Source organism: Vespa crabro, chromosome 21, assembly GCF_910589235.1.
Source record: "Vespa crabro chromosome 21, iyVesCrab1.2, whole genome shotgun sequence".
Lineage (NCBI taxonomy): Eukaryota > Metazoa > Arthropoda > Insecta > Hymenoptera > Vespidae > Vespa > Vespa crabro.
In genome coordinates this window covers 422,693-444,816 of record NC_060975.1, presented here as the reverse complement: position 1 = coordinate 444,816, position 22,124 = coordinate 422,693, and the positions used below count along the sequence as shown (strand labels likewise).

General features: G+C 38.6%; 3 protein-coding genes across 6 annotated transcripts in view; 2 read left to right on the top strand and 1 right to left on the bottom strand.

Moving 5' to 3' along the window:
* Positions 1-22,124, top strand: part of LOC124431366 (probable nuclear hormone receptor HR3) — a 109,904-nt gene that overhangs the window by 12,424 nt on the left and 75,356 nt on the right. The window lies entirely within an intron of this gene.
* Positions 461-9,028, top strand: LOC124431370 (protein quiver). 2 transcript variants are annotated; one of them, XM_046979215.1, is made up of 6 exons: positions 461-703; positions 1,233-1,508; positions 2,250-2,388; positions 4,018-4,065; positions 4,943-5,089; positions 5,554-9,028. In XM_046979215.1, exons 3-6 carry the CDS (start codon positions 2,361-2,363, stop codon positions 5,811-5,813), a joined length of 483 nt encoding a protein of 160 aa, XP_046835171.1. In that variant the 5' UTR covers positions 461-703; positions 1,233-1,508; positions 2,250-2,360; the 3' UTR covers positions 5,814-9,028. The 2 variants fall into 2 exon arrangements, with proteins under 2 accessions (XP_046835171.1, XP_046835172.1); XM_046979216.1 differs by lacking the exon at positions 4,018-4,065.
* Positions 7,326-17,536, bottom strand: LOC124431365 (histidine decarboxylase). 3 transcript variants are annotated; one of them, XM_046979200.1, is made up of 16 exons: positions 17,288-17,536; positions 15,064-15,193; positions 13,831-14,117; positions 13,498-13,758; positions 13,271-13,414; positions 12,746-12,812; positions 12,499-12,661; positions 12,047-12,117; positions 11,948-11,967; positions 11,764-11,862; positions 11,458-11,678; positions 11,285-11,394; positions 10,602-10,772; positions 10,462-10,538; positions 10,215-10,341; positions 7,326-10,139 (listed from the first exon to the last, which is right to left on the bottom strand). In XM_046979200.1, the coding sequence occupies exons 2-16, from the start codon at positions 15,089-15,091 to the stop codon at positions 9,775-9,777; spliced, it is 2,211 nt and encodes a 736-aa protein (XP_046835156.1). In that variant the 5' UTR covers positions 15,092-15,193; positions 17,288-17,536; the 3' UTR covers positions 7,326-9,774. The 3 variants fall into 3 exon arrangements, with proteins under 3 accessions (XP_046835156.1, XP_046835153.1, XP_046835155.1); XM_046979197.1 differs by having other exon boundaries at positions 10,462-10,772; positions 17,475-17,532; XM_046979199.1 differs by having other exon boundaries at positions 10,462-10,772; positions 17,288-17,345.

The following is a 22,124-nucleotide window of genomic DNA, read 5'->3' as shown; positions in this document are numbered from 1 at the left end:
GATAGATATGTAACAAGTGCAAGCGTTATTAAAGAAAATGCTCGTTAGGTAAAATTTTAATTTTAGATATACGATCTAAATGTTTTGCATTTGAGAAATAGACACGATCATCCTACGTAAGAATAAGAAAAAAATCGTTGTAGTTATCCTGTAGAGAGAACACTTTGAAATTCCGTTCCATTCGAGAAGAAGTATGAAATGAGCATGTTTTCTATGGTAATATACTCGTTTAATCTTAACAAATCGTTTTATAGAACTCCATGGAATTCGAGCATCGTTATTCCTTCGAAAGCATCCCTTCAGATAACTCGACGCAAGCGCGACTCCTCTTCTCTTCCCTTCCCTTCCCTTCTCCTCTTATTTCCTTTTTTCCTCCCTTGAAGCGGATCGCTCGTGGTCGTTGCATGCTTGCCGCAACGAGAGTGGTGGTCCGCCCTATTGATCGACCTAGATCTGCAGTTGGTCTCCGCGCTTCGTCACGAATGCGCGTCTTCTCCTTCGAGCAACGCGTCTCGACGACGTTTCTCCTCTTTTCTTTGAGCGTCTTTGTTACTGACTCCTCATTTCTTCTTTTTACAATTAAAGAACAAGAAGAAGAGTAACGAGATCTCACTAGTTACGATTCGTAACGAAGCTCGAGAAGATCGATTATTTTTCTTTGGAGCAGTGAAACGTGTCATCTGTGATAAAAAAGAAACCTACGGTAATAATATCGAAACGACATTATTGAATCGTCCTTTATTTTGGTTTAACCAATTTTCTTCTCTCACATGAATTTCTATTTCTCTTCGGTGATCACTTTTTGAAAGATTGTTATAAGAGAATCCTTTGTAAAATGAAAGACATTCATCGGGTGCTAGATTCTTTTCAAATATTTTTCTTATTTTAACATGAGAATATGTTATTTATTCGACGTTATCTTGGCCGAGTCTATGTTTCGATTTTTCGTCGCAACGTATCTTATACTTTCGGTCGACCGACTTTTATAATGGTGTGCCGATCGAACGAGATAACACGTTTTGTTTCTTCGAATAGAGAAGTTATAGTGCTAGGACTTGTTTGAACACCTGTGAATAATTTAGAAGAAATAATTAGGACATACTCATATTACTACTTATAGCTATTTTAATATAAAACGTTCGCATAAAAATATATGCACGATATTATTTGTTAAAACTTTCCTTTCTTTTTTCTTATCAATCACTGTTCTCGTTTACACGTTTTTTCCACAGATTGCGTTTCCTTGGAAAATCGTAAAGAAGAAAAATGGACAAAGTTGACGACCGATGTATGAATTCCTCGCGGGAAGAATGAAAGGACGAATGATTCGCAACAGGCTGCACGAGGCGCGCTGAGAAGTTTGCGCGTTATAGCAGAGGAACGATCAGATTCTTTGTTAGCTTTTCTATTTTCATTTTTATTATTGACGTCGATCGAAAGAAGAAGATCCATCCCTTCATTCGTTCGTTCGATGCTTTTCTTACGATTCTTCGAAGATTTTTCCAGAGGTAATTCTTCTTCTTGCATCATTCATCCTTTGATTAATATCAATATCGCGACGCAGAAAAGACAAAGTCAAAGTCCTATTCGAAAAAAAAGACACGATTCTATTTGTAAAGTCTCAGCATTTGTCAAGCTTTGAACTTTGAAAGTAGGTACTATTGATTTGTTTCGATGCTTCATTCGGTTTCGCATCGTTTCATTGCCAGAATTTTCTTATTATCGTAATCGTGCTAATGTACACGTCAATTTCTTAATATAAAAAAAAAAGAGACTTACTTGATAAAGAATATCTACGAAATACTGACAAAATGAATGAATAGGGAGAAATAGGAGAAAATATATGTTGCCTAACATTTCTAATTTGTTCGAAAAGGGCGATGAGAGACATAAAATTGGATTAAATTAGTCGCTGTGTTTATTTATCCCTTTAATGGCGTTAGAGAAAAAGTGAATTAGGAATCGTGACGCTTCACTCTGAGCTTTGCATTTTCTTTCACTCTTTCTTCGCCCCCCTCTCTTTCTCTCGAATAACTAAGAAGTTACGTTTCACGTAAGTAACATATTTAGAAATTTAGTTGACAGACGATTGCTGATTTAGTTTTATAGATCGAAAGAATAATTGATAATCTTAGTGACGATCTTAGACATGATACTTAGATTAGAAGAAGAAATTTTCAAGTTTCTATAATATATTCCCGTTATTTTTTCACGAGAGAATTTCAATAACAAAATATTACCATTTTTAGTTCCCTATCGAACAATCGATTACCCGCACATTGTACAGCCGCAGTCGTCTATGAAATCACGATACGGCATGACGATATATCGAGTGTAACGAGAGAGGAATAGTCGCAGACATGTGGACGAATCATTTGATTATAGTGGGTGAGTGTCGGAATAAAGAGATGTTTTTTAAATTTTGCGATTATCTTGTTTTTTTTTTTTTTATATAAATTTCCTACGAAGCTCGATAATAAATAACATTGAAGTAATTTTTATAAGATTTACAATATACTTGGCATTTAAAACAATATGATGTTTCTCCTTTCGCGAAAATGTATGTAACACAAACCATACATACATACATACATACATACATACATACATACATACATACATACATACATACATACATACATACATACATACATACATACATAGATACATACATACAAACATACATACATATATACTTACGTTACGTACGTACGTAGCTACAAAGTTCCTTTTGTAGTAGATTTATGATGTATAGCCGGAAGAAGAGCGCATCGTTTATTAATTTATTTTCCTTTTTTTTTACGACAATCAACAGATGTTTTTGACGTTTGGACAATTAATTATAAATTTTGCAAATAAGAACGATGCACGTTTTTTTCCGGAGAAACGCACGAGGAACGAGAAATTGAAGCTGCAAGGACCCGAAATAAAAATCATAAAAGCACCGACTCGTAATTAGTCCCTCGCTGTTTTTTTAACACGTAATTGCCCGAGCTCGTAATTATCTTACCTCTTGCTAACGATCCTCGTACCTACATACTCGAGATATATACATATGTAGCACTAGAATATATAAGGAGTCGACAGACTATATCTATGATTATTTTGGAGGTGATCGAGCGCACCGCCCGGGTGAGTGTGTGCAGACGATTGAACAAAATTTCGTAGAAAGACAACAGTCTTTACGCATAGATAGAAGCCTAGAATTATTACTCCGTTATCTTTATCTTCATCCAGCATCCGTAGTTGATTTTATTTTCCGTAGACACTCTTTTTTACAGTCTGAATCATCTTCATTGGCTCTAGAGCCTGAATATTCGAATTACTTTTAGAAATCCAATACCGGCATGCGTACGATCGCTGCGCGCGTGCGCTAGGTATGTACACACGTGTGTGTTCTCCTATGTACGTCGGACGTATTTCAACATTTCTTAAAATTAGCCGTGTAAAGATTAATAGATTTTATATCTGTGAAAATCATTTTTTTTTTTACAATCTAATTCATTTATGCTTCATAAATAAGTGTACGTCCGACGTTCGAATTTCTCAGATTCGTCGTAAGGTTAATTAATACGCACCCATAGTTGACACCGTGCATAGTGCCGTGAATTAGTGTTCGCAAAAAAAAAAAAAGAAAAAAGAAAAGAAAAAAAAGAAAAAAAAGAAAAAAAAGAAAAAAAAGAAAGTAGTTCATACATATAGTTAGAGAGCACTGTAATCTTCACTTACGACGAAATTTAATCATAACGATGGTCTCATAGTAGCGTGTAGTTTTTTATGGTAGCATTTGTTAGTTGCAAATTAACAGGGTCTGTAGTCATACGATAGTTTATTTACCAGCTGTGTTTGTAGTGCCGTTGTTTGTTGTTCATCGTCATTGTTGCGTTATACTTTCAATTTTTTCACCTATCTCTCTTTCTATCTATCTCTTTATCTATTTATCTATCCTGTCCCACCGTCGTTAATGCCAAAGCGTCCCAGCCGTTTTTAAAGCAGTGACCAATCTTTCGTTTTCAGCGGCAATTGTACTCGCGGTTGCCAACGTCTGTCATGCGGAGTGCCAGAGTGAGTGATTAAGCCACTTAAAGCCAATTACTACTTCAGTGTTACATGACCGCCGTCACTGTTCCGTCACTGTTCTCCGTCAACGGGGACGTTCTTTATGCAACTCGATACTTCCGGTTTTGTCACGATAAGTTAGAACGTAATGCGTTCTCTTATAAGAAAGAAAAACATTCATTGACAATCTTCTTAATGAGTATAGAAGAAAAAAATCAGAGTGCGTTATCGTAGGCACGCTGGACGAGAATTTTCTCGGGATGTCGCTTGCTTTTACGTGGCATTTCTATCTGTGTGCATCTTTGGGGGGAGAGAGAGAGAGAGAGAGAATGAGAGAGAGAGAGAGAGAGAGAGAGAGAGAGAGAGAGAGAGAGAAAGAGAGGGAGAAAGAATGAGAGATTACAAGTGCGAGACAATTGTTGCTTGATCAGCAGGATAATTTGACGAATATCTATTCCTTTTCTTTCTTTTTCTTTTCTTTCTCTTTCTTCTCTTTTTTTTTTGCTTTTGGCTTTCATGCTAAAATTGTATTACACGCTGCATGAATTATGTTCTTACGAGAGAAGGCGCCCTCGATCTTTATTGCACGAGTTCTGGTCTTGTTCAGCGTGTCCACGTGGAATATACATTGATACATACATATGTATTATTTACCTACCGATGTACAGCCGTATTTGTTCGGAAGAAACGTACGGAACGTTAAGGGTAGCCGAGAATGGACGACGAATCGCCAGCGTGTCGCGACTCATCAGATAAACTCTATTCGCGTGCGACCTCTTCGTTCTACTCATTTTCTCTTCGTTCTTTCGATCACTCTTTCATCGAAGAAGTCGCACGTGCGAAACACCGAAACTTTATCGTAATTGCAATCTGTTTTTCGCAGCACGCTCGATCTATTGTTACGAATGCGATTCGTGGACAGATCTACGATGCAAGGATCCGTTCAATTACACAGCCCTACCCAGAGATCAGCCACCATTGATGACGTGCAATGGACGCTGCGTCAAGATGGTCCGAAATACGAAATCACGTGAGTGTGATTTATATTTTCCTCGTACGTTTATATTAGTTTAGGTCGAAATCCTTTTCACTTGATAGTCACCCACTAGTGAGTATTATATAGGTATCTCTATTCTACATATATGTATATAGATATATTAATTAAAGTTTTATTAACGTACACATGATATTTTGATCCTGAAAATTTTGTTTCGATTCGTTTGTAATTATATCGAATCATTAAAAATGTCAAGTGTAAAGGGTTCGTTTATCAGTAGATAAAATCGAGATAAAGTTCAAGCTCGCTCGAATGCACCTTTCCAACGCTCTAATGCATCGTCAAATGAACCGCGTAAACCTGATGGCCGTGTTTATTTCGAGCGTTTCTCGTGTTAAATAAATTACTTACCTGCTTAGCCTAGTTATATACTTTAGAGATTGCTTTTAAGTGAGCCAATAATCAATCTTTTCTCTTTTCTTCTTTTTGATTTACAGCATACGAGAGCGTTAGAAGGACCTGCATTTCGCAGCTACAGATAAACTTATTCATGGTGGACCACGTGTGCATGATGGAAAGTACCGGCACTGGTCACATGTGCTTCTGTGAGGAGGATATGTGCAATCGTGTATCCCCGACTTCGTCTTCGAATCCCACACTCCTCCTCTTACTCCTCTCGACCATATTTTTTCTAAGCTCGAACGTTTTAGGAGGCCAAGCTTGCTTAGTAGAACGTTGCAATGGTCACATTGTATAACACACCGAATCGTTGTTCGATCCACTTAGAAGATCACCAAAGGCTCCAATCGTTTCCCCTTCTTCTCCCACCTCTCTCTCTCTCTCTCTCTCTCTTTATTCCCTTTTAATCTCGTCCAAGAACTTACAAGTTTAGCATTTTGCAGAAAATCGTTGCAACTACTTCGACGTAGAATAAAACGGAGTCTATCTTCTTTCGCATAGATATCATTTTATCTCTTTCTCTCTTTCACTCACTTCTTTTTATTTTTTTTTCTATTTTCACTCATCACTTTCCAACATCTCTCAGCAATGTGAAAGCGGCGGACATCGTGATATGCCGAGAAGGAAACAATGCTATCGTTTTAGAAGAGCTTTGTACAAATTTACGTAAGATATTGTTCCGAAAGATAGATTCGCGTTAACAACTTTGTTTGCCAGATCGTTTAGTACTGTTTCAGACTATTAATACTGTTTCAGACGTAGATAACAAATTTGAGGTCTGATGTTAACGGAAATTTAAAAAGTTAACGCGGATCGATCGACTTAGAAACGGCAAAATCCTGTCTCGTCCCTCCTCGTCACGATTGCGTTCGTTAGTTTTTCATTAGATTGCACCTCACTCCGATCTTCTCTTGCACTCGGTGCACTTTTTCTCTTTCTATGTCTTCTTTGTCTCCTCTCGCGTGTCCACTTGGACGTCAGTCGGCATTATCTAGCGCTTTATGCTCGAAATAAAATTTATGCCGAGAAAATTAGCGAATAGATGACGATTCGCGAAACGTAGGCCGCATGGTGTTGTTCGGCATGTCAATCCAACAGGGTCATCGACGTGGCACCCGTCGTCGATGCAGCGACTACAATGACGGCGATCAGCGAGCAGCGAACCAAACAGAATCTTTACGGCTAGAGCTAAGCCGAATCAGTGTGAGCGTGCTTTGGGAACGTCCTATATTTTTCGTCATTTCAAGAGGACTATTAGTTTCTCTTTTTTTTCTATCTCGACGATGCTTTACTGCTGGATTTAATTAATTTTTATTATATTTTTGATGGAAAACCTGTTTCTTTGACGGTCCATTATTCTCGAACAGTTTGAGATGTTATTTTATGTGTATATATTTTTTATCTATTTTCTACGTTATATGAATGATAATATACTATGTAAGTCGGTTCACTCACTTTTAGCTTATCAATAATATCTCTATATCTTCTTATCAAGTAGTAAGTTTCGAAAGCACGCTCGTATGCACGAGGAGCCTTTACGATCAATCACAGATTTAGTTAGCGAGTTCCGTAGGTAAAGGCACTTTTGAAATCGAGGGAAGTGATTTTGAGTGTATGGATCGTAGGCACTCACAATCAGATTGGAGGATTTCATTCGTGTTTCCTCGACATTTTCCAACCACCGTGTGCAGCAGCACCTTGCATGATACTGCATGCCATTTGTCATTAGTTACTCTTGCGTGTAATCGGGTCGTCGTCCAATTCCATCGTCGTAGCTCGTCAAAAAGTAATCAACGTTATGAGAAAAGAGTCTTTTCTTTTTCTTCTTCTTCTTGTTTTATTTTTTTCTTTTTTTTTTTTCCCCACGTAAAGATAAAAGAATTAATCGGAGAGTTCCTTTTCGGCGAGCTGAACGACGTGAAGAACCTACGAAACCTTCCACCCCGATGGATGCAATGGGAGGCAGATCGAAAGAAAAACTAACAAAAGCACAGCGTGAGCCTTCAGCTTACGTCGTAATCGTCGATAAATTTTCTCGCTCGCGTTAATCGTGATTTTCGAATGATCGTAGGATCGTTAACATTATAAAATCTCTCGCGGATGACTCGAGCAAGCTGAACGCTCATGTCCTCACAGAGAGGCTTTCTTTAACGGAGCCTCTTGCCAAACAAGCTTCGGTGCTTGCATTGGTGGTGAGTTCACCGATGTTTCTCTGGCAAGCCATGCGGCTCGTGTCGCGTCATTTGTTCATTGTCGCACGCGCGGCTGCGAGGCTAATCCACTGATCTTCGTTATCTTTCTATCTCTTTCCATTTTTCTTTCTTACTTATTGTATTAATACCACATCGCTCTTCTATATTTCGCTGTTTACACTAATTTCCGATCGCATCGATTAACGCTATTTTCTCGCCAGCTTTTCGATTTCCCTTTTTTAAATGGCATTATGTGTACGAAGAAACGTCGATTATTTTTAAACGCATTGTAACGAGGAATTGCTAAGCGAGAAAAATTGGGCCTATCTATGTACATATGCTATATTCTAATACGAATCATATCATCGTTATCGATCGTTTCTTACAGATTTAGATAGGTGTTTGTCCTAAGTCCCTTTAGGATTGTTCCAGTTACGCGTATCTACATGCGCGCGTACTCGATCGTATTTTATACGAGTCATATCATTGTTATAAATCGTTTTACTGACTAACGTAGGTAACTGTTATTGATATTTAGGATTACATGAAGAATTTCTGTAGTACGTAGGTCTTAGTCATATAATGATAATACTTTATATGGTATCCTTATTTGGATCATCGACAAAAATCATATCATCGAAGCTTTATAATCACCAGCAGGCAAAGGAAATTCGTTTGATTGTTATATCCTCTTGGAAAAATTCTCTTCTATAAAATATATTAATCTTGAGAAATGAAAAATCATTCGAGATCGTGCTGGAAACGACTCGAACATTTTTTTCGCATAGCAAGACTACGCGTGAATTAACTCGATAAAAGTAAAAATATTCAAGGACGTTTTTTCGTTCCAAGCGTTTAGAGTTATTGCGATCCGAAATATATCACACATTAATCTGTAATAAAATTTGTAAAACGGCGAATTGTCAACATACATAATAATTGTCACGTTCAAATCTGGCCTCGCAGCCGAAAGATATCCACGCATATTCGTTATTTGATAAATGATATGCAACAACGATGTTACAAAAAATGTTATGTAAGAAAACAAAGAAATCAGACAGAAAAAAGTCCTTCTGTAACGCGACGAAAAATTCGATAAAAAAACTATCTGCGTTGTAAAAAGAATTTTACTTTTCTTCGTTTCAATGATGCACTAGTCACAAAATACAATACTTATAAGGGAGTTTGCGCAATCGTTCGATAAAATAGTCTTGATAAGAAATTCTGAAAGAAATTTTTCTCGCTGATGATGGTATTGGTTGTAGATAGAACAGCTAGTAAGAGGGATTATAATTTACTAATAAAAGGAATATCGTTAATACGTCGTTGTTTGACTTGATGATTTCAATATCATTTTCAGCCTGTAGCTATAGATCGAATTAAGATTGATCACATTTCTTCATCACAAATTGTAGCAATTGCTATTGCAAAGAAGAAAATATATGGGGAAAAAGAAAAAACAAATATTAAAGTGATACATGTTTGGAGGTTATTTTCAAAAACAAATCTTTCATATTTGTCACGACGTTCGAGGGCAATAAAATGTATACATACCTGTTATGAAAATCGATCCTTGATACTTTACTCCTCTAGCACAACAAAACATTTAATATCCACACTCTTACAGGAATCGATCAATGACGATCAACATTGCGAATGGACGAGAGGGTATGTATGTACATTAGAATAAAAGAAAAAGAGAGAGATGTTTGCTTTTCGTCTAACTACGGCATTCAACATGTTTTATTGCTGCAATCGATATTTTTCGTTTGCTTCTACGGCTTATTTGAACGATCGTACGTCGATTTAGCAACGACGAAAAATCCATTTAAAGTTAGATAGAGAGCGATAACTAGATAAATAGATTGAGAGAGAATGAGAGAAAGAAAGAGAGATAGTGAGAGAGAGAGAGAGAGAGAGAGAGGGAGAGCAAATAGAAACGAAAAGATAATCTTACACGCGTTAACATTTTCATGACTCTTCAAATCGACGATCTACGTCGTGTTTCGTAACGTGATGAACAAAAAAAAAAAAAAAAGAAAAAAATAACAGGAAGGGAAGAGAGATTTACTGAGGTTTGAAAGAATGACCACACTTTTGACAGAGCCTGCCGTCTTCGTCACCAACGTCGTCATCACTACCGTCGTTGTCGATCTCTTCTTTGTCCTTGATAGGTTTCTCCGATCGAAAACGTGAAGGTACGAGCTCACCCGTGTAAGGTCGATGTCCTATCGCACCGATCGTTTCGCTTCTAGGTATACCCTTCTCCCCGGATGGCATGGACGAAATGTCTTGACCTTCGTTTTCTTGCTTGACAACCGAACCATTAGCTATTCCGTAGCCCGAGTGAGCTTTCGCTATCTCCTTCTTCGAGTTGTTATCATACGATTCATCAAGATCCGATAGTAACATAGAGTTCTCTCGAGAAATATCTGTAATGAGAGTGACAGAGTTAGAAAGAAATTATACGTTAGATACGTTCGTGATTACATCGTAGATAAATTTACCGTTGTAAGTAGAGTCGATTTTGTCGATGCTTATAGTAGATTCAACGGTGACTAGACCGTCTTCGTCCTCTTTCATTTGAGGAAGATCGGTAGATGGTCCTGCTGATCGTCCACAACACACGTAGCCCTAAAATTATTTTATTTATTCTATTATTTATACGCCACGAAAGTGAATTATAATTTTAATAAAATAAAGTTAACACCGATGATAAATTGTATCGAATCGAGAGGATAATTTTGAACTCACTTGAACGAGGTCCATGCGAGAATCTAAAGAAAATTGTTTTCCTGACATGAGTATACCTCGAATACGTCGTCGCATCGCTAAAAATGAAAGCAAGTAAGTTACAAAGTCGAATATTTTTAATAAAATCGAAAACCGGTCACCTGGACTATCCTTTGCTTCGACTCGTAGCTGTCCAAAGTTCTTCATGCATTCCTCGAAAACATCGGTGGCGTCGTATATGGCTGCGAAACTGCCATTAACAATCTTCGGTGACATTGGTGAATTAGCTAACAACAAACTGGAACCGAAATTTTCGTTCTTCTCGCGCGTATCTGGAAAGTGGAAGGAACGTCGTCGATTGTGCCTTTCGTTAACGTAAATTCGAATTCGATCGTACGTAGGGTAATTCGAAGGGATAAAAAGGAAAAGAAGGAAAAGAAAAATAAATAAAAAGGCAAAACAAAATGAAAAATAGAATAACAATAGGAACAATACATTTTATTGCTAATTGAGAAACAAGATAAATAATAATATTAATTAGGGAGGAGAGAAAATAAAGACGAAAGAGCCGATTGATCGAAATTAAATTAAGAAGATATAACTCCGTTCAACTTGGCCTGCTTAAGATCTTTAAAAATTTTTTCCTTGCTCTTTTTCTTCTTTAAGAAATATATCGTATATCGATTCGTCGCAAAACGCTATCGTATTTGTTGTGTCTGTCCCATGTGAATATCCAATTGCTCTATTATCTACTAATGTATAATCATAATCAATGATATCCAAAATGTCTGTGAAGAATATTGTCAAGCGGTTTGCACCTGTCTACGGTCTTCCTGAGATTTACCTGCCAACGGAACTCTTGCTCTTACTGGTGAACCAGAATTGTCACCTAAAATTTCATTAGCCGTGTTCCTTATTTCTGCCCAATCCTTCAATATGTCCTCGTTGGTGGTACTAAAATAATAAATACTCATGAATTAATCCGTACAGGTTGATTAAAGACAGACGATATCTTACTTGGTCGAAGTAACAGTGAATCTGATGACGTATTTTCCATGAAGTGCAGCAGGTACGCAATGCACACGACCACGAGAATTCATTTTCTTTAACAATCTTTCAGTCGAGTTGTTCTCACCTCGCAAACGAAATACTACCATTCCTAAATGCCTCGTAGCAGGAATTTCAAAACGTGGATCAGCCAGTACCAAAGCCTCAAACTTTTGTGCTAATCTTACTCCCTTGAAATGTCAAGAAACAATTGTTATACAACGTTGAATAATAATTAAATAATTACAAAAATTAATTTCAAAAGATATTATTTACCTCTCGTATGTGCTTCTGAAGTCCACTAATCCCGTAATTCCTGATGACAAACCAAAGTTTGAGCGCTCTGAATCTCTTTGACAACGGTATTTGCCAGTGCTACGAAAACGATAAAGGACGTAAAGAATTTAAAGCGAGATTATATATGTTTTCTATTATATCTTTTCAATTTTTTCTTACTCACCATGAAATCAATGGCGAGTCCTGCAAATGTAATATAACAATGTGAATAAAATAGAAGGATTTCGTAATGCGAATGATAAATTACAATTAATTATCTCACCGGAATTTTCGTGCTTTAGATAAATAGGATCCACGTTGAAAGTTCTGTGGAGAGCCTGGCTATTTTTCACCCTGAAAAATAATGGAGTTCAAGTTTATACGCGCCCCAACTGTGTTTCAACCTCGAACCGAGAATAGTTTCATTTCGCACCATCGACTTTAAAAGCGATTCAAATATCATCGGGGACGCTTATGGATTGTGAACAATTGTGGATAACTAGAAAATCGCTCTTAGGACGCTTTCAAGCGGATATTGCGGAAAGAATGAGGAAAAAAGGAAGGAGTTTCCGCAATAAGATCTACGAGATGAAATAAGAGAGAGAGAGAGAGAGAGAGAGAGAGAATATGAAAATAGTTGCGTTTTTAAATGTTACGAACTATTTCTTTAATATATTATTTTGTTGTATCCTTTTTCTGTCGTGTGCAAATGAAATTATCAATCATACTCCTTACCACATAGCGGTACAATCGAAATGAACCATCAACCATTTGCTTGGATTGAAAGCGAAAGAATCGGCATATTCGATTCCTTGAAGCCAACCACGAAATTCCGGACAGATAAAGGCGCTTCCGGCGTAGGCAGCATCGATGTGCAACCATAAACCATTCTTTTCGCCTATAACAGATCGTACGAGTCGATTGTCGATTATGATTATTCGATTGTCTCTACGGAAAAAAAAATGTTTCTCGAGTAACTCACATATCGGGCCCACTTCCATAAGATTGTCGAAGGAACATGCACCGGTTGTACCCAAAGTCACGCACACCTGCGATCGTCGATGAATTTTATAGTTGCATAATGTCACGATATATGTGAAAATGATCGAACACAGCTCGTATCTTTTTTTAAGTTATCTTCCAAGAAATAGATAAGGAAGCATTGTTAAATTTAAGTTTCCAGAAATAAAGGAGCAAATAAGTAATAGGATGTCAAGGAAAGATAATCGGATGCTGTTCGCCCTAAGGGACCAACTAAGTGAAACGTCGATCCGGATTGTTGCGTCGACCGTCCGACTATAGCAGCGACACGACTACTTAAACTCCGGAGAAGGTTTTAATTGGCAATTCGATAGTTTGTCTTATATCGTTCCGTAACTACTGACAATTCTCCTTTTAATTGGCAAATGTTTGCCCTTTCTGCATTATTATCATTATATTTGTTTTTTTAATCGTGAATTTAATTACTATTAGTTGATGAAATAAATAAAACATAAAGAATACTTACGAAAAACGGAAGCAAACCGTCAGCTCGATCACGAGCCAAAGCTTCTTCAAGAGCTTCGCCTCTCATGCTAAGATCCGCATCCGATTCGATGTACCTCATTTTTACTAATCCGATAAGTCCAGCCTTTTCCACGCTCGAGTGCGCCTTTAAACAATACGCAGAAAGTTCTTTTAGAAAAGAATTCGCGTAATAAAAACGAGATAACGAAGAAACAAAATAAATTAAACCTGATCGGAACAATAAGCGACGAGGCGCGAGTTGATATTTGCGCTCGTTTCATTGGGTTCGCTTTCTTGAACGTCCCTAATCGCACGAGTTCTTGCCGCAAGAAGGGAGACAAGAGTGGAGTCGGATGCAGTAGTTTGGATGACACCTCCGCCACCGTTCATCACACCAGGCCGATGCATAAATTGTTCAGGCAAACCTATCATCTTACCGAGCCAATTCATCACGATCGTTTCTAATTCGGTACACACTGGGCTCGAAGCCTAAATGAAATTATTTAGAAAGTATAAATAAGACTCGAAGAAGTTAGTCTCTCGCAACTATGTCTCTCTTACCCAAGTGAAACCGAGACAATTAATAGCGTCGGCCAACATGTCGCCTAACATACTCGTCGGAGAGTTCAGTGCCGGAAAGTAAGCGTGCATATGAGGACTTTGCCAATGAGTTACACCTGGCATAATGCATCTCTCGATGTCAGAAAATATATCCTCCCATGGTTCCCCTTCGACGGGTGCTGATGCAGGTAGAATGTTTCTCAGATAGCCTGGTGACACGGCTGGGTATACTCGTCTCGAACGAATATTTTCAAGATAATCGGCGATATAATCCACCATTTCCTTTCCTATATAGAAAACACATTGGAAAGAGAAAAGAAAAAGTTATCCATTGTCGTGGACCTGACCGATTTCAAGAAACTTATTTACTTGATCTATCGTTCATTGTCGATCGTGGGATTAAAGGAAATCGAGAAAAAGAAAATTCGTTTGTTCAACGTCAACGCGAAAACAATGCTTCATTGAAACTCTCGTAAATTTAAACTCGTCTTTCCTTTGCTTGCTTTTCGTCGTCCATTAACAAACTCTTTTCTTTTCTCGAATGGGCATTATGTAAGAATGTAATAGCGCACACCCCAGATTATCAAAGCAATGCTTCGTTTTATCTCGGAATGAAGTGTTAAACGGATGTCGTTTGTACTTATAAAACTTGTTATCGCTGGTAGAATGCACCAAGGAAATCCGTGAAAAGACTCGTCGCTATTTATCGTTTGCTTAAACAGAAGATTTGCGTCTCTACCGATTGAAGCCTATTGGATACAATATCATTCAGACAGGTAAAATCCCTTAAAGTCTCGAAGCGTTTCCCGTACCTCGATTCCTTCTTATTGACGTTGCTTTAGTACCTCATACGTTTTTTTTTTACGACGAAATTTGATCACACAAGTCTCCGTTATTCGTTTCATCGTTGTCTCTCGTTGTTTCAACAAATTACAAACGTATTTCACGAGGAAAAGAGAACAAATAAAAAGAGAAAGGAAATGGATAACGACATATCGTTTCTCGCGTCAAGTCGAAATGTTAAAGGAAAATATTTCACCAGCTTCGTTACGAGTCTCTTCTTTCAGCTAAATTACTCTCTCGAGATCGCGAAATTTATTACAAAGCAAGCATGCCATTTCTGAGTTTTTGTAGATGAGCGTGTAAAAAAAAAAAACATGATAGACGATTTTAATGCTACTGGATATATATAGAAGATAGTAAGAACATTTGTCTAAGAATAATGTGGCTCACCGTGTTTACGATAATCTTCGAGATTCATCGTTGATCTTTTAAAAGACACGGAAAGATCGAAATCCTTGAGGTCTGTCCCTCGATGAACAACGACGAGAGTAGATCGACGAGTTCGTTCCACTTCTTTGGCCTATGGAATCAACAGGATGACAGCAGGGTCACCGTGAAAGATCAGGGTCGATATTAAAACTAAACTGGTTGTCTCATAACAACCAGATTTCGAAATTGCGATCGACTCGTTTCACGCACATGTGGCGACGATAATCTATTCGTCCGTTTTTCCACAGACGAACGTAAACCCGGGCGACGAAGAGGGATCGCGAAATTTAAAGGAAAAGCTACGAAAAGATTTCTAAGGTCGGAGAAAATTTGTGTAGGAAGAAAATAATTTGCAAGAATAATATTGCAAGATACGTTGGCGATGGTTCGAAGGAGAACGAAAAGGGAGGTAACACTTGCCGCGTTCACCATACGTATCAACTTCGCGTAAAACTTTGGCGGATGAGCCGCACGGGGAGAGTTGTTCTCTATGCTACACGATTTGTACGGATTCATCCATCGATCGTGCTGCTGTCACATGGCACCCAAGTCGAGCTTATTAGGCTAGTGTGACAAGGCTCGTAGCGGCCTAGAACCGAACTGCCGCCCCTTTTCATTCACTCGTACGGACGTAAAGTCACCCCAACCAACCCTTACCCTCGCTCTATCTCGATCTCTGATATTTCCACGGGAACTTGTACGAATTCTTTCCTATTATTAAACCACGATCGAGCTATCGCTTCTTCTCGCGATAAGCAACATTTCAACGAACGACTTCCGCGAACTTTCCCCTGATGAACGAAATCGAATACGATTTCCTTCCCCGTTTTGGAACAACTCTTTGCTAATCCTATTTTGGAAAACACAGAATCTCACTCGCGAGTAAACTACAAAGTTGAAACGGACTGTCCCGCGTCCTTTGTCGTCCGTCTTTGGACATAAGCCTTTCCTGAAACTGATTAACTCATTCGTCAAACTAACTAACTGATTCCTACCGACTCGCTTTTATGTCGTGTGTAGTATTATTCATTATTATTTTGTTGTTATTATTATCATCGTCGTCGTCGTCGTCGTCGTCGTCGTCGTCGTCGTCATCAGATTAAAAAAAATTTAACTTGGTGATAACTTTTATTAGAAGAATAATTATGTAACGATAGGTACATACTAGTATATTTTTATGGAACGATAATTATTATCATTTCGGTTGTTTATGCGAGCTTGTTAAGTTTTTATTTCTTTATTTTTTTCTCTTTTCTTTTGTTTTTTTCTTTTTTTTTAAACGATTTTCTGAGAAATCGTAATACTTGAACGGAAGAGGATATTTTTCACGAATAGATTACGCTTCGATCTTTGACGCGTGCGGAGATGCGTGTAAAAAAATCAACGGTACGATAGCGTACAAGTAAGTTGGTCATAAATGTTCAGTGAAGCAAAGGTACTACGTACGTTGGAAGTGTGAGAAAGAGAGCGAACGAGAGAGAGAAAAAGCTTAAGCAGGCAGAGAAGGACTGTCGGTGATATTAAAAGCTCGTCCCTCCGCCGTTTCCGCTTCCGACTTTTCTAATTTCCCGTAGCTTTCAGTAAGCGCGTACGATTCGAAGGATTTATCCGCTTTATATGCCGGCATGCTTCTGACGAACGACGACGATGACGACGAGTACATTTCGAGCGTCCTTCTTTGTCAAATTTTCGCCACTTGGAAAACTCGCGGATATAGCTTAATGCGTTTTTAACGATGGATCGATATTTTATTCTTAAAATAAAAGAAGAAACAATGTTATTTAGCGAATGTTTCTTTTTTTTCTTTTTTTTTTTAATTATGCAATTAAAGTATTGTACGTGCTTACATATCTGTGTTCGGCTTTTCGAAAACGTTCTATCAAAAAAAGTTAATTATAACTGTAATAAAATCATGTACCGGTCAAAGAGTTAATATCACGATAGCTAAAGAAAAAATTACGAATGATAGAATAGTACGGGTGACTCGAAACATCGTAACATCGAAATGAAATAAATTTCTCGACTTTACATCGATTCGATGCTGATAAGAAGACGTTACTCGATTGAGAAGTATCCTCTCTCTATATTCAATGGGAAACTCATTAACGACATGGAAATACAAAAGATATTATAGGATGAAAAGAAATGTAGCGTAACATCGAATAGAGAAAAGTTTTGATCTGACCTTTTTAAGATTCCTTTCGTTTGACCCCACCGCTGATTATTTTCTTGAATTCTCTTGCCGAAAATAGTAACTTTCAAAGTAGAGTCAATGAGAGAAATGGTAAAGACGCGAAGAGAAAGAGAAAAAAATGATCAAAAAAGAAATAGTATGGATCGATCGAAAGAATAAGTTCACCGAAGGTTCACACCTGTTGGATCCGTCTACAGGGTAGTTTCCGGTTTTCTCGATCTCCACGAAATATATCCGCGTTTGTTGCAGCGAATCGTTGGAATGCACATCGCTCAACAAGTGGCCGCTTTTATAGAGCGGCGCACTTAGCGGATCCGCGTGCGGAGATGCGAGCGAAGAAGCGCAAGCGTATGTAGATCGGCGCGGAGAACACGCGCAACTGTGGCTAAGCTCCCTGAAATTTCTTCTTTAGGAAAGACGATGGAAAGCTGCCCTCGAAAGGGTAGAGATCGAAGGACGAGGGAGGGGGGGATGGTAGTAGCGAGTGCGAAAGGATAAAAAAGAGGAAAGAATAGTGGCACTCTTTCGTCTTGTAAATGGAAAGAGTTAAGACTGAAGGACGATTTACAAGGGCTCGATTCCTCCCAACAAGGATATACAATAGGAATAGATTCCCCAAGGAATCTTTTACTGTCTTACGAGATATGTTCTCAATTATTTTTTTTCTTTCTATACACGTATTTGTATTATTATTTATATAGGGAGGGGAAAAAAAAAACAAGGTTATTACAAAATAATTCACAGACTCACGTAATGAAAGTCATTAATCTCCAGAAGATGTAAATTCCTTTCATTTTTTTTCTTTTACGCTTCGAGAGCACTCAACGCGAGTTGCGGTTTTTTCATCGGTTTATGGACTTTGGTGCGATGAATGTTGTTCCGTATGATTTCTATGCTAATCGCTAAAAGTACGATAGAGGTGGATATGTTTCGTTTGTGTTTTCTTATAAAATCGTTCAATCGCATAAATTATCTATATGGAAAATGTCGTAAAATTTTTTAAACGGTCGAGGAAGAACGTAAAAAATGCAAAATAATTATTCTAATCCTATTGTTTCGCATCATGGAGCGGAACTTAATTTCGATTTATGCCGATAGAATATCCGTGACCATGCCAGGCAATATCTCCAGTTAATATGGAATCTATAATCAAATTGTAAATCATAAAAAATAATAACTCTATGTTTCGCTCAACGTCATTTTACGTTTCACTATGAGGAGAAATGTATATTTAGTAAATGCTATCTATAAAATTTGGATCTAAATTTTTCTTTTCTCTTGGATCGATTTTGTTGGTTGGGGAAATTTCAAGGAACAAATGCTTATCGGTATCAGATAGGACAGTTATCTAACGTTACAGCGGTAGCTGCGTTGTTTACTCGGTAAACATTATTATTAAGCTTTATCCAGGATTATTGTTAATATTACATAAATTATTAAATTATTTATAACTATTTGTAAATGTTAATTACAGCATTTGAACGTAAGCAACCCTCCTCCCTCCATTCTTGGTCGATAATATTGCTCGCGAACGTCATCTATCGGTAAGAAATGTTTTGTTGATCCTTACAGTAGGCAACACTTTTTTACACAGAAATTTTCAACTACACGATAGTACGACGGCATTGCCTACTGTAAGAATTAAAAAAAAAATTTCTTTCCGACAGATGGCATTCGCAAGCAACGTTATCGACTAAGTTTGGAGCGTTGCCTTTCCTCAGGCGCGGTAATTAATGCAAATGATTACGAAAGATTTATTAAGGAGGAAAATAAAGAAAATGATGTTCGAAAATATCAATGAACGGACTGATCGTATTACATCGAGTGTTTTCGTTATTCGATGAAAATAATTGACGACGAAGAATTATTAAATATCCATGTTTCGAAGTACACGTAAATTATTGCATTTCTTCAGACGATTTAAATTACTTTCGTAGATATGCATCCGTTATACATTTACGCGATGGAACAAAGAAGGACTCCCAAGAGGATCGTGGCTAAAAATCGTATTTACTTACGCAGTACGAGGCATTACTAGGGAACGCGATGTACCGTTGATTGCCGTGGGCGTTTAACCGCCTGGCAAGCCCTCTCTCTCTTTCGTCCTCCTCCTCCTCCTCCTCCTCCCCCCTCCCTACGACTCGACACCTTTCGGTGTGTTGAACCAGCGCAATATATGTTGCCGATCGATTCGACGAATCGTTTCACACGAAATCGAGCGTCTCCAAATTATAAGACGGAAGCTGTTTGGTCGGTCGTCGAGTCGATCGATCTACCGTTTTTTATCGTATCTTTGATCGAGCCTCCGTTAAGATCATCGTTCGCTCTCTTCGATAATCTCTTTGATAATCGATTTGCTTGGAAAGACAATTAAAGTAAATTAATAATAGATACGTCGGTATCTATCGATAATGGCATCGGTCGTGGTTAAAACATGACGATAAATGAAAAAAATTCTTTTCTATAAGAAGCCTATAAGAAAGAAAGGACTCGTCGAATTAATTTCCAATCGTTCGTACGATCGTTAACATGCATAGTTCGAAACATAATACATATGTAAAGCGGAAACGGCGGTGAAAAGAAAAACGAGCGAGTATTCTACAAAGTGTATAAAGAAAATGTCAGCGACGAACGAGAGGCTCGTAGTTGATAATCGCGCGAGATCTAAGCGTGGATGAGGTCGGCACAATCTCTCTCCTCCACAGTGATGTATCGGATATGTCGCATATTGTTTTTGCGGCATATATGAGAGAACGAAGTTACGCGTACCCGACAGAACCGTTAGCCAGTATTTACCGTCGACTGTCGGACGTCGTATACGCCATTCGAAAGGTAGCCCCGAATAGAAGCCGCCACCGCGTCGTAGTCGCGGCCGACTTTGAACCCGGCAAAGTGCCATCCCGTTTCGTCTCCTTTCGTCTCCTCCCCTACCGCGGGGGTCCGTTAAAGTCGGAGCCGACGACGACGTCAGCAAGCTTTTGCCCGCTTCCCCGTTTTCTATCGTCGGATAAAATCTATGGGAAACCGACTAACATGCTCGACAGATAGCTCTTAAACTATACTACTCTCTTCCATGCAGAGTTCGCGCGTCTTTGCTATAATTCATGATTAGTCTTGTACGAGTATGATCGTAGGAACATAACCCTTACGAGTAACGAGTGTCAAAGGACCATTGGCGAATCACGTTACGTGACACAAGACGAAGAATTAATCGTACGTGTAAGATTTATACGCATATCTAAGTGATATCATTTAGATAAAGAAAATTTATTTTCCCGATCTCGATCGAACGATATGTTCTATCGAAAGTAAGAAAGAAGTTGTCTCATATTTTGATGAAAGTGGAGGGATATGTATTTTTTAGGTAGATATATTTCCAGCTTTGATCTTGTGCAACAAACGTAAAGCGTAATAACAATCGAGGAATTGTCCGTGAAAACGTAGAATAGTGGGTCAACTTATCGATCCAACTGGATTCTCTCGAGATTTCGAACGTTCTATGACATTCGAAATTAAAGTCGATTAAATTAATTTAGAGAAGGAAGCAAAAATAAGAATTAGGATTGTTCGAGTCGATTCTAAGTCAAGATGTGGTAATGATCGAGCTGATAAGTCGAGCGTAACGTTAAAAATGGATAAAGAAGTATAAATCGGAAGAAAACTTAATCAGTATTTAATCGTGAGTTTTTCGAGGACTACGATACGGCTTTGACCCGATCATAAAATACCGGTTCTCTGTTCGCTCGTATCCCATAAAAATAAAAGGAAAAAAAACACACACACACAGAAAAGATAAAGGAAAAGGCTTAACAAAAAAAAAAAAGAAGAAGAAGAAGGAAGAAAGAAAAAGAAAAAAGAAAATAAAAAGCGGCGAAACGGAGATAGGATAGGAGGGTGGTGGTGATGGCGGTGGTGATGGCGGTGGCGGGTGATGGTGGGGTGCACGCGATAGCCACGAATTACGAGTGTCCGTGAACCTCGAAGACGTTTCCATCGACGACGGTGGGGATGCTGGGTACCGCTATCTGGCAGTGTTACATCGTGCGTCGAGAGTCAGAGGGGGCTCCCCACTCCTCCGGCTATCGTCACGCTTCCACTGCCCCTCTCACTCTCACGAGTCGGCCTCTCGCAGTCGGGGGCACAACGGTTACGTTTTACCGTTGCGAACCGCTCGCTCGCCTGGTCGATCCTTCGCGCGCTATTTCATCGTCTCCTCCTCGCCATTCTATCGAACGGCGACGCACGCGTAACAATGGCGATGCGAAATGGATGGATGAACGCTGCATCTTTCTTCCTGTAGAAAAAGTAAACGAGAAAACCTATGAAACAGATTTGACGAATGTTTTAATGATTTCGCACGTAATTAAAAATTCCATTGGTGTAAGGTATTTGTTAAAGAAATACATAATTCGAGGATTCGTATCGAGCATAGAATAGTTGCAGGAGAGAATGGAAGTCAAGCAAGTTTTTCTTCTCCCTTCGAAGGAACCGATCTCTCGGTTCTAGGATATAGAAACGTTGAGAGGTATATTCCGGAGAGATTGGAATAATCGCAAGGATGTACGACGGACCGTTAGCCGAAATCGCGTCACCGAGATTCGCGTCTCCTTTTCTTCGTCAATGGAGAAACTCGTCATCTTGTCGAAGATCGCTTCGCGGATGAACGCGTAGGCGACACGCTTCGACGAGAAGATCGAATATCATCATGCGATAAGTATGAAATTGAAAGAAGAGGATTTCATTGGGGACCTCCCTCCTCTTCCCCTCCCCCCCCCCCCTCCCGACCATCGTAAATCCTTTTGCGATAATAAGTTGAACAATTAATATC